Raw genomic sequence first — 12352 nt, forward strand, 5'->3', positions numbered from 1 at the left:
GCACTGCCATTTTTGGGGGGCGCCATTTTCACCCCTCTCCTCACACACCACAGCGCCTCCCCCCTCCTGGCGTAGAGGAGGAAGGGGAGCGGGCTGAGCACCATTTTGGGCAGTGCCTCTCCAGAGCCAGCCAGCCCTTTCAGGCTGCTTATCCCGCTGCCACTGCTGCCAACCTCTGCCACTCACAAGGGCAGGCACAGGAGCCGCAGTTGGCAGAGAGCAGCGCCTCTCCAGAGCCAGCCCGCCCTTGCACTGGCAGCACCATAGGTAGGCAGGGGAAGGGGAGGGCCTGGGGGAGAGAGGGAGAGAGAGAGAAGCCTCTGCTGTGTGCGTGCGTGCGTGCGTGCGTGCAGTCTGGCCCGCCACAAGGTCTGGGGTACAGTGAACTGGCCCCCTCCAAAAAAAGTTTGCTGACGGGCCAGATAAAGAGACCTGGATGGTCATATTCAGCTCTCTTGTTTTGTTGTGGTAGAATTTTACAATCATGTTAATGGACTCCCCAATAAAAATGGAGCTTCAACTTGTCAAGGCATTGGATGTTCCAGTTTTGTGCCAGTGTTTCCCAACTCTCCAGAGCAACTTTGGGTAGGCAGTTTGAGGAAAAGAGATCTTGGTAAACCTGATTTTGCCCTTTGCTGTTTGGGTCTTACCAGGGTGGATTTGATTTAAATCAAATCGATTTAAATCACTAGCCAGTAAGGCCTGATTTAATTATTTTTTAACAGAAAGACTCATTCTTGCTGGTATAATCTTAATATTTACAAACAAATGAAGGTTTCATTTTTTGAATATTAAATTTTCAGAGTAGTTTTTACAGTTATAGCAAAAAATACTGAGACAGATGATTATGAAATTATTGTGAGGTTTAATAAGTTAACAGTTTATATTTGGACAACTTTTCTGCTGTACTTTATTGGAAGGAGAAAAATGATCATTTCCTTAATAACAATTTAAACAATTTATTTAACTAAAACAATAACATTATAGCATATGTATCCATGTTTGTTAACTGATTATGTTAAACACGTTTTTAAAAAACTTAGACTGAGTTTTAGCACACATGAAAAACTTAAAACAAATCCTTATTTCCTGATGAATAGCCTTTGGACTATAATATAACTTACCGGTAAAATAGAACTATCTTTAGAAAGATTTTTTCCTCCAAAAGCATTTTATTTTAAAAATCCAATTTAAATTTAAATTTTATTATTTTTTCTTTAAAAAAATCATTGATTTTTATCCACCATGGGTCTTACCTCTTGGTTTGAATAGCTAAGAAGAATAGTTAACTATAACCATTGGTTGGTGTTGACTTCAGTGGAGCTAATTTTGAAATAAACACACTTGGGATTGGGCTGTAGAAACCTCTGCAGGATTATCTGAAGCCACTTTGCTCGTTGTAGAACTAGAGTTAAAACCAAGGACTTCTGTTTTATGTGAAACTCTAGATGTTGACACTGTTATCTATCAGGCCAAGATATGGATACTTTGAGGGTGGAGCCTTTCAGTTTAGACTACATATTTGCTTTCAGAATAGTTTGTTGTACCTACTTTACAGGAAGCCTTTTCTTCCTAGGTTGTGGAGTATGGTCTGTTTGTGAAGCACTGTAAAGTAGAAGTTTATCTTTTGGAGCTGAAGCTGTGTCAGAACAGTGATCCTGCTAATCTTATGAGCTCTTATTTCAGCAAAGCAGACACCGTTGGTAAGTAGCTGTTTGCTAACGCCACAACACACCTTGAAACACATCTACACCTAGTGGTGTCTAGTAATTTATTTAGATCATTAAATGGGGCAAGTATATTTTACCATTTTCTTTTTGCAAATTTTGTTTTCACAATCATCTGAAATTACTTCTTTCCCCCCCGTGAAATGGTGAATGCTTCTACTTATCTGATCCTCCTATAGCATTGCTAAACCACAATTTCACTCCAGCTTTTATTATTTGTCCTTAGAACTGACAGTTACTCTTCAGCTTTAGATGCTTCTGCCATTGTTCAAACAATCCTACCAGCAGACTGGTTATTTCAGTAGTAGTAGAATGTCAGCTTCAAATAACCCTAGCTGCATTTTAAATAAATGATTCCTTATCTTTTAAAGTGATAATATTTAGCTATTCCAGGTAATACAGCTATAGTCAGAAATTAAATTTTACAGAAAATTGGTATGTACAGATACAGTTAATAATTCACCAGTGTAAAATAATCCAGAATTAGTATACACCTTCTTGTTTATTTAGCACTAGTAAATAAGCACGTTTTTACACTTTGAACAAGCCACACCTCCCAACCTAGTCAAAATACAGCTTGTAATAACTTTGTCTCTTTCTTACCAGCTACTATTGAAAATGAAATGCGAAAGCAGTTTAATATTCCTGACGGAAAAGAAATTAGGCTGTGGAGCAGATACATGAGTAATACTTATGAGCAGCTAAGCAAACTCGACAGTACTATACAAGATGCGGGGCTCTATCAGGGACAGGTAAGAAGTTCAAATATCATATGTTGTATTGCTCACCCTGTGGGCTGTCGACAAGGCTGCAATTTGTAAAAAAGTTACAATGGGAAGAATTCAAGGTAATACTATGGCTGTCATTCTGTCAGGGCCAGCTTTCCAGCTTGCCAGACAGAATTATTCCTCCTCACCACCACCCTGGCATTCTGTTCTGGGGGTTCTTCTGACACCTCTACAAGCCAATTTTGGGGCACGCCCAACTGTGCTAGCAAGAGCTCTTGCTAGTAGGACTTGGAAGTTGGATCCCATCCCATGTGATTATGAAGTCATACAAAGTATTCTGAAATTTGAGCTGGTTTCTCAACTATTTGGCCAGGTTCAGTCAAACGCCAGCTGTTGTGGAAGAGCTACTGCATTCACAGCCTAGCAGCAATCATATAGAGGCAGCTGCATGTGGTGGCTGTTCCTGCCATTGTGTGATTTGTGGGCCTGAAAAAAACAAGTTGTGAACAAATTGCCACAGTAGTGTGAACAACTCTTCTGTGTAGATGCTGATTCCTTAAATGGTAACTTGTAAATGCTGCTGAGTCAAAAGCCTGCCAGAACCTCCTGTACATCCTAAGGTGTTAGCATGGGGGTTATTTAATTGGGAATCTCCTGTTTTGTAAGCACTGATTTGCTTGTATTTTTCTGCACGGAACCAAAGAAAGCCCAGATCTATAAGATAGCACTCCCTTTACCTAGTTTTACTATTATTTTTCTTTAACTTTAAAGGTAGTGTTAATAGAAGTGAAGAATGAAGACGGTACGTGGCCCAGGCAATCTCAGACAAAGTAAGTTTTTCTCTATTTTTACTTTCCGTTTCTCTATCTCTGTTTAGACATTGCAAAACCTGAACACCAAACCATGGTTTTGTGTTGTCTGAATTGTGCCTCTGTCTAACTTGGGTCTGAGAGGTGTCTCTACCACTGTTTAACTTGGCATGACACTGACTATTTTTCTTCTTTCTCTATTCTGTTAATATTACATTGTGTTTATTGTCCTGTTGTATTTTAATTTGTTAGCCACTTTTGAGAGCTTTCAGGCTAAACAATGAGACAGGAAATGCCCTGTTATCCTGTTATACTCATTTTTCTAAATTGAAGTAGCATTGAATTAAAAAATAAGTACCAAAAACATACTTTAAAGTTACATTTCTACCTTGCATAATCTTGACAAAATTAATCTTACTTTTACAATATTGAAATGATACTTTCCTTAAGAGATGCGCAGCTCAGATTTTTAAAAAACAGTGAAGAACTATCCTATGCACCGCTTCATTCTGAATTGAGCCTGTTGCAAAGCCATCTACAATTTAAGCCGCATGTAAGGATTCACCTAACCTGCCCCTACAAAAGATTCCCACGGGCTCCCCAAATTGGCTTGGGAAAGATCAGAAGAACTTCTAGCACAGTACATGACTTGCATAGGTGGAATTATTGGAAGATGAAACATTGAATTCCACCCAATGTATCAGGCATTACAATTCTTATTGGTCTCTGACTACAGCTGGAGGTAGTTAAAATGTTAGAGTATTTACAAATCACTGGTAGATTATGCCAAGGAATATCTATTCTACTTAAGCCGTCTTTTTCAAAAGATAATCATTTTATTTAGTACAGTGGTGCCCCGCAAGATGAATGCCTCGCAAGACGGAAAACCCGCTAGACGAAAGGGTTTTCCGTTTTGGAGGTACTTCGCAAAACGAATTTCCTATGGGCTTGCTTCGCAAGACGAAAATGTCTTGCGAGTTCCTGCGGGGTCCCCCCCCTTTTCCCAAGCCGCTGAGCCCGCTAAGCCGCTAATAGCGCTAATCCGCTAATGGGCTTGCTTCGCAAGACGAAAAAATCGGAAGACGAAGAGACTCGCAGAACGGATTCTTTTCGTCTTGCGAGGCACCACTGTAGATTAATTTTAGTCCTAAAAATCCTGTTGGTTGCCTTCTGTTCTGCTGGGAGGGGACAGATTTACGCTATGAGCATGCAAATATGAATCTGAGTCCTTGTACCAGTTAAGATTAGTAGTCTTGCTAACCTAGTACTCATTACAATGATTGATTGTGGATCAAACACTGATTCAGAAGTATGGCTCTTTCCTAGCAATTATTTGGAGAACTCTTAATCAGCTGGAATGCAAACGGTGGCGCATCGTATCATGCGCTCTGCCATGTAAGAAATTGCCTTGTGTAGCTTAGTACCACTTGCATAAGTTCTCCTTGGTATTTTACAATAGGGAAATTTGAAAAAGAATGAGGGTGAGTACTAGATTTCTAATTCCATTGACTCATAAACAATCCACCTCTTCAACCTGATGCTGTAATCATTCCTTCTGGGTTGGAAATCCAGAAATAAACAGTTTAAAATAGTAAACTATACTAAAAAGTCAGTTAAAGAATCTCAGGAATTATTTAAAAAACAAACAACAAAAACCCTGATGGGATTTTTACTACTTTTTTCCCTCCCAGATCAAGCACTGCAACAAGCAGAAATCTAGCTACCTCTTCAAAATCATCAGCAAGCTCTTGCTCCTCTTCAACCATTACAAATGGTGATAGCAATAACTCCTATAGTTTGAACTGCTCCAGCCTTGGCAAAGGGTAATAGCAAGAATGTGTCTGCTGTTCTTTATGTAACTTCCTTTCTCTGAATACTTTTATGCATTCTCTTCTTTATTAAATAAGGTTCTGCCCTGAAGCATTCATGGTTCCACTGTTTGGAAGCTAGCTATGTAGAACTTTAAACTTAACTTCAGTTTCATGGCCCTCTGGCATTTTTTTGCCAGTTACTATTCCATTAAGATGTATGAGTTCTGTCAATTTTTCCTACAATAGCTCTTTATCATACAATAGCTGATAGGAAAAAAATGCCACTCTAAAATAGTTCATTAAACCAGATTGCATTCTCCCATATAAACCTACTAGGACATTTGAGATCTCCCTTGGAGGCTGTGCTCTCAAGGCGCTTGCCCCCAGAGGTGTAGTGGGTGGTTACTTGAGGCAAGGCTTTTCCTTGCCTTTTCCTTGATACGGTAGTTTTGAGATGCCTGGCAAACACAGTATTACATTGGAGGATTTTAGGACCCTCTGACTTCAGTTGTTCTTTTTATCCTGCTTGGTTTGGGTTTTTTGTGGTGGTGGTGGTTTTTCCTAACTTTAGTTCTAGTCTTGGTTTCGTTTTTCATTAGCATAATGTTCTGGAAACTGAAAAGCAGGATGTGAGTATTTTAAGCAAAATATAATATCAGTAAAGTGAGTCTCCACCTACAGTATGAAATGGTACAGTCAGGCAGCAGACTGGCTACCTCATAATACTTGATTGTGAGAACTAGGTCTGAGGGAGGAATTTTATAGTGTAGGCATGTGTATACTATAGATCAGTTGGAAGGTTTGCTTTGTCTTGAAGTTTGAGTTACGTGTTTAATTGTATTGTGTTTTTATATTCTGTAAACTCCCCATAAAATTTTGATGCAGGGCGGGTAAGAAATAAAATATACATTATTTTTGTATAGCTGTAAATAGTTTCTTAGCCGAAATATTCTGCAACCTGTTATCATATTCCAGTATGTTTCCCCCCTCCAGAGGTTCTAGCTTTTCCTGCAATTCCTACAACAACAGGGAGAGCCCTCCTCAGTCACAGCCTGGTCTCTGTGGGCTCAGTAACCTAGGAAATACATGCTTCATGAATTCAGCTTTACAGGTAAAGAACTGGTACAATCTACTGAAGAACCTAGAGTGGTAGGCACTCTTCTGCTTGGGTTTTATACTACCCCATCTTAAATTGTATAACCGTTAGGTTCCCATACAGCTTGGAAAACCTACATAATGCTGTGGGTTACAATGGAAGATAGAAAGCTGCATTTTTCTAGTGTCAGAACACTGTTCCAGGATTGCCGATATGTTATAAGCCAAACCCTGGCTCCTCTATGAGTGGCACAGGAGCAGCAGGGCCAAGGGAGGAGCAAAGTGGCTACACTTTTTGCTGCGAGAATCCACTCACTCAATCATACTTAGCCATTGTCTGGATTAGCAGTGTGTGCAAACCGGGCTGCTTACTGGCAGCAGCTCTCTAGGGTTCAAGGCATGAAACTTTCTCAGCCCTATATGATGATGCCAGGGTTTGAACATGGAGCCTTCTGTATACACAACAAGTGGTCTACCCTGAGCTATGACCCCGTCCTCCCAAAATAGAAATAACCTAGCTAGTACATGTTCCTCAGTTTTCTTCTTTCAGCAGTTTCCATATGTAATATTTAATGTAGCTTGCAATACAGTCCTGTATAGGGTGATTTTGCTGACTCTAGTACAATTTTAGTTTTCATTGGGCTGAAAATGGGTTGTTGGCATGGCTTTCTTTTTTATGCATTTCTTGTGTCTGAATGTTCTTCTAGTGTTTGAGTAACACCCCTCCACTGACTGACTATTTCTTGGAAGATGAGTATGAAGCTGAAATAAATCAGGAGAATCCTCTGGGAATGAGAGGAGAAATTGCAGAAGCATATGCAGAACTCATCAAACAGATGTGGTCTGGGAGAAATTCTCACGTGGCCCCCCGCATGTTCAAAGTAAGTAGACTTTCTGTCATTGCAACACAGCTAGAGGAAGTGACATTTTTGGTTTCATGCTTTCTGCATGGAGCTTTAATGTTAGCCCTTGGGGAAATACTTTCCCCATCATGAAATGTCTAGCCTGGTAGCTTAGGTTGAACTTAAAAGAATGCTAAGTATGATATGGACTCCTGAGTGCTACAGTGCCTTAATAGTTCACTGAATGTTGCATATTGCAGGGAAATGCCATGCATTCTGTTTAGAATAGTTGTAGCTTCTAAAGCTTTTACTGATACAATTTGATTTTTAACAAGATTTTAGGAGTTATCTGACTTCTTTTTTGAGAACTGTTTTATCTGTTTACTTTTTATTGTTTTGTACCACTGTGGTATGTTGTAAAGTGCAATATTCCAAATAAAATTGAGCCGAAAGTTAGCAACTTTATATCTCTCTGAAATTAGTTGTACACTGAGTTGCTTTTGAAACAGTTGTTAAAATTGTACACATGGTCTTCAAATCACTTGTTGATATTCTGTACTCAAATAAGTAACAAATGTACTTTATTAGCACGTTTGTCAGTTTCACAGAATTTTACATGGATTAACCATACGGCAACTGTATCTGATAACTGTTATCCAAAGAAACTGATATGAGAGGAGACTTCATACATCTTGGTATCTTTTTGACATTAGTTTATTGCTAGGAATTAGCTAATCTTCATTGAATTCTGCAAATGAGGCTAGAGTTACTGCTTTTCCCTTCACTGCTCACATGCATCTTCCTAATGTTCTTTTTCCCTTTCTTTTTTTAATTTTAGACCCAGGTTGGCCGCTTTGCTCCTCAGTTTTCAGGGTACCAGCAACAAGATTCCCAAGAGCTCCTGGCCTTTCTTTTAGATGGTTTACATGAGGATCTAAACAGAGTAAAAAAGAAACCTTACTTGGAGTTGAAGGATGCTAATGGCAGGCCTGATTCGGTATGCTGCATAGACATTCCACTGCTTGGAGTTAAATTGTGCTATAAAAGAGTAACACTCAACATATGTTACAAATTATTTTTGCCCATCCAGTTCCTTTGTTTATCTTACTGAGGATGTCTTTTTCTTAGCAAATGAATCCATGAATCAGTCCACTTGGGACCATTGACTCTTAGCCAGGCTTCAACAAATGTGCTTCCCATTGTGACTGTGGCCCTGCGCTCTGATAAGCAGGTAGCCTTCCTCCTAATTTTGAAGATGCATACATGGACGAGATTGTCCAAGCAGTTGCATGGCAAACTCCACTAGCTCCAAAGTTGGGTCAAATTAGTGGCACTTACTAGAAAGGCAGAGTCCAGATAGGCGATGCAGGATCACAACAGGCAAGGCAAAGCACAGTTTGTCAGGACGCTGGACAGATCACTGTGACTGATGCTGGCTGGAACACAACTACAGTATTGAGATCACATTAGCTGTTTTCAGTTGTGGCCAGCCAGATATAACTATCCTTCTTCTCATTAAGAACATAAGACCTGCACAGCTAAATCACCATCATCAGGAAGTTTTTTAAATGTTAGATGCTTTATTATGTTTTATATATTTTGTAAGCCACCCAGTTTGGCTGGGGAAACCTGAGAGCCAGGTGACCCTTTCCAATTGCAGTCAGTTGCTGTAATCCTCCTTTCTTGGCCCTGTTTAAACCGAAGTAGAACAAGGGCTTAAAAGGGAATGACATAAATAATTACTTGGGGACAGTGCCCAATTTAAAGTTTCACTTAATTGGGCTGCTTTTCCTTTGCAGGCCTAGTTTTTATTACGGTAATTTTGAGAATTGATGCCACACATACACACGCGCGCACACCCCAGTGTAGTGTTTATTAAATAACTGCCTTTGCATGAATGTCACAACGATCATAGTTGGAGCAAACATTGCCGAAAGCTACATATTTCTTAGGTTTGACTGTACATTACAAATTGCACTGCAGTACTGCTTAAGCCAACCTAGCAGTTCGAAAGCACGTCAGAGTGCAAGTAGATAAATAGGTACCGCTCTGGCGGGAAGGTAAACGGCGTTTCCGTGCGCTGCTCTGGTTCGCCAGAAATGGCTTAGTCATGCTGGCCACATGACCCGGAAGCTGTACACCGGCTCCTTCGGCCAATAAAGCGAGATGAGTGCCGCAACCCCAGAGTTGGCCACGACTGGACCTAATGGTCAGGGGTCCCTTTAGCTTTACCTTACTGCTTAAGCAGTTCCTTGCTCACTTGCTAGAAGCTACCTCTAATCTGCCTTTCCCTAGGTTGGGATTCACTGAAAAAGACCCTGTCAGCAGCAGCCCTGCACAGAACACTTCTCCTCCCCTGTGTGCCCCAAATTCCCTCTGAAATTGGTTTGGGTGATTGGGAGAACCCCCAGAACATCAGGGGAAGAGGAGGGGCATTGTTCCATCTCGCAAACTGAAATGCTTAGGCAGACAGAGTGTTTCCAATAGTGTGACATTGGAATTCCATCCCTAGAATTGGATTCTCTCATACTATGCAAATTTCACCTACACACTAGGGTGCAATCATCTTGTACAGTCTGTTCTGTTGCAGGTCACTTGCATGTTGAATTACAGGTATACCAATAAGTGAATGATTTCATTGCATACAAACATAGTTGTTCAGCATCAGTTTGTCACATCACGTCCTTCTATTGTATTTCAATATCCTTCCCTACAGATAAAAGCTGTTTCATCAGAACTTGCATCTTAATCTTTATACTGTGTTTCTGCTTCTCTGCAATGTGTTTTATTTTTTGCAGGTGGTAGCAAAAGAAGCTTGGGAGAATCATCGATTGCGTAATAACTCTATAATTGTAGATATTTTCCATGGTCTCTTCAAATCCACATTGGTCTGCCCCAAATGTTCTAAAGTTTCCGTGACTTTTGACCCTTTTTGCTACTTAACCCTTCCATTGCCCTTGAAGAAAGATCGAACCATGGAGGTTTTCTTGGTTTTTGCAGATCCACAGCGCAAACCTACTCAGGTAAGTAGAGGTGTTCATGTTGGTCTTTGTTATGAAAGACAGAAAAATCAAATTGTGGTGTTTAGTGCCCTCTGCAACTTACAAGAGGTTGCTTGCTTTTAGTATTAGAACTCCGATACTAAGGGTCATTGTATGAGCTGCGTTGCACGCTTCCCGCCTGCTCAATGTACATAGAAACACACTCAGATATCAGGTTCAAATCCCATCTTCCCCATAAAGCTCACATGATCACCTTGAGTCAATTACAACCTCTATTACCTACCTTTTCTAGTTACCTACCTTCCAGGATTGTTGAGGAAAAAATGTGCAGAGGAAGAGATCATGTACAACACCTTTATCTCCAACAGATAAATGGAATGAAATCAAATTTAAAATAGATATAGCTGGAACAAACATTGCTGTCTTAAAATACACAGTTCACAACAAGCCTTCCTACCCCAGCATGTAAAATGACCAGCTTTGCATTTTATATATATATATATATATATATATATATATATATATATATATATATATATATATATATATATATATATATATCAGCATACGTACAGGCAGAGATAAGATACATCCAATACCCAATCTTGAGATCAGTTTTACAGAGACTCTGGGAACGCAGCTAAGTCTGTACTCCAAGCATGCTCACCTATGAGTAAGCCCAACTGAGCATAGTGAGATTGACCTCACCTGTATGTTTTGTGATCTACATGTTTGGAGAGGGAATCTGTCCAATCCATTTTTCAGCAGGTGAGATCCCAATTGCCAGTCATATTACACACAGGGAGGAGGGAACCCCAAGGATGTTCACACAGAAGTGAAGCCCTGGCCACAATTGCAGCCCAAGAATCAGAGATGACCTCTCTGCTTTCAGTCACCGCCTAGCAACAACATTCCCACAAAGAAACCTAATTGGCCTGTAATTATGGGCTGATAATTTTGGATGTAGTTTCCACTAAACAATCTTTCACAACCTAGTCTTCTGCATATTTCTGAGTCTTCTATAAACTGAATTTTGTTGCTAAGTGTCATAACTTATACCTCACAAACTACATAGGGTAGTATCTGACTGAATTTTACTCAGAGTAGATCCACTGAAATCAATTAAGTTAAGTCATCGGGTGTATATTGCATATGACTAATATTAGATATCAACAATAGTGACCCCCTTAGTAATAGTATTAATTGCTTCTTGGTAGATTGCAAGCTGAACCCCCAATACAGTGTATCTTTCTAGCTTTAGTTAAGAGTAAAAAATGCCAGTTTTTTCCTGTCATACCATTAGCTTTTTACAATCCCAGCAGTGCTTATAACAGGACAACATTTTTACATTTAAATTTATCCTAATAAAATGTAGTTTCTTCACAATTTTGCTTGATTGCACAAACAATGGTGGCTGGTTTGGACATAACAGTAAGCCAAGGATAGTGGTTTGTTGCTCCTACTTACTAGCAGGTAGGAGAAAAGCAGAAGCTACGTTCACAGTAAACTGTTAACCATGTCTGACTATAACACACAAACACACCCTGTATCAAACCTGGTTACTGATGCTGATCCTTAAGTCTAGAATTGTGTTCCTTACCAAGGTTTATTTTGCTTAGTATAAGTTTAATGTTCTGCTTTTCCCCCCAGTACAAGGTAATTGTGCCAATGATGGGGGCTGTATCTGACCTGTGTGATGCACTCTCAAAATTCTCCGGGGTTCCTGCAGAAAACGTAAGGCTAAATAATATTGTGTGATAAATAAAAGGGTTCAGTTTTCTACGAAATGTTATTAGGTAGACTGATTCCTGAATTAGTTAAAAATAACTGTAACAAACATTATAAGAAGGTGACTAGATATTGTGTATTGGGCACATCTTTTAAAAGGTTGTAAATTTTTCTTTTTAGGGCAAGAAGTGAGGAGTCACGTTCCACTTTCCACATGTTAAAATGTTTGTCTATACAGAAACTTAGATGAAAACAAACTGTCCTCTTTCAGATAAAAACTCTGACAAGAACAGCTTGTCAGCATGAGCCCGTTCTCTGACCTTGGCCTTGTTCTGCTTGCCCTAATACCAACTATGCATAGCACTCCTTTTGAAAAATGTCCCCAAGTGCTTGAAGTGAGCATTGGGTCGAAGTGAGACCTTGGATCCTTAGCACTGATAACTCCTTGATAATTATGTACATTCTACAAATATTTAATAGGAAGGGATTCGAGCAGAATTTGGTATCATGTTGCAAATGTTCTGTATGTAGTTGAGAATTGATCTAGTGTAATAATGAAGAGTTCTTTAAACTGGAAATATTATCTATTTCCTATATCTTACATAGCTCA

General features: G+C 39.6%; 1 protein-coding gene across 2 annotated transcripts in view; it reads left to right on the forward strand.

Moving 5' to 3' along the window:
- Positions 1-12352, forward strand: part of USP4 (ubiquitin specific peptidase 4) — a 41385-nt gene that overhangs the window by 3997 nt on the left and 25036 nt on the right. The window contains exons 4-12 of one of the 2 annotated variants that reach the window (XM_081185828.1): positions 1577-1703; positions 2334-2479; positions 3227-3285; positions 4956-5087; positions 6069-6186; positions 6878-7051; positions 7851-8009; positions 9811-10035; positions 11665-11748. In XM_081185828.1, the coding sequence (XP_081041954.1) occupies positions 1577-1703; positions 2334-2479; positions 3227-3285; positions 4956-5087; positions 6069-6186; positions 6878-7051; positions 7851-8009; positions 9811-10035; positions 11665-11748 (1224 nt within the window). The remainder of the gene's footprint in view (positions 1-1576; positions 1704-2333; positions 2480-3226; positions 3286-4955; positions 5088-6068; positions 6187-6877; positions 7052-7850; positions 8010-9810; positions 10036-11664; positions 11749-12352) is intronic. The other variant, XM_081185829.1, reaches the window with a different exon arrangement.

This window comes from Podarcis bocagei (assembly GCF_964188305.1).
Source record: "Podarcis bocagei genome assembly, chromosome: 2".
Lineage (NCBI taxonomy): Eukaryota > Metazoa > Chordata > Lepidosauria > Squamata > Lacertidae > Podarcis > Podarcis bocagei.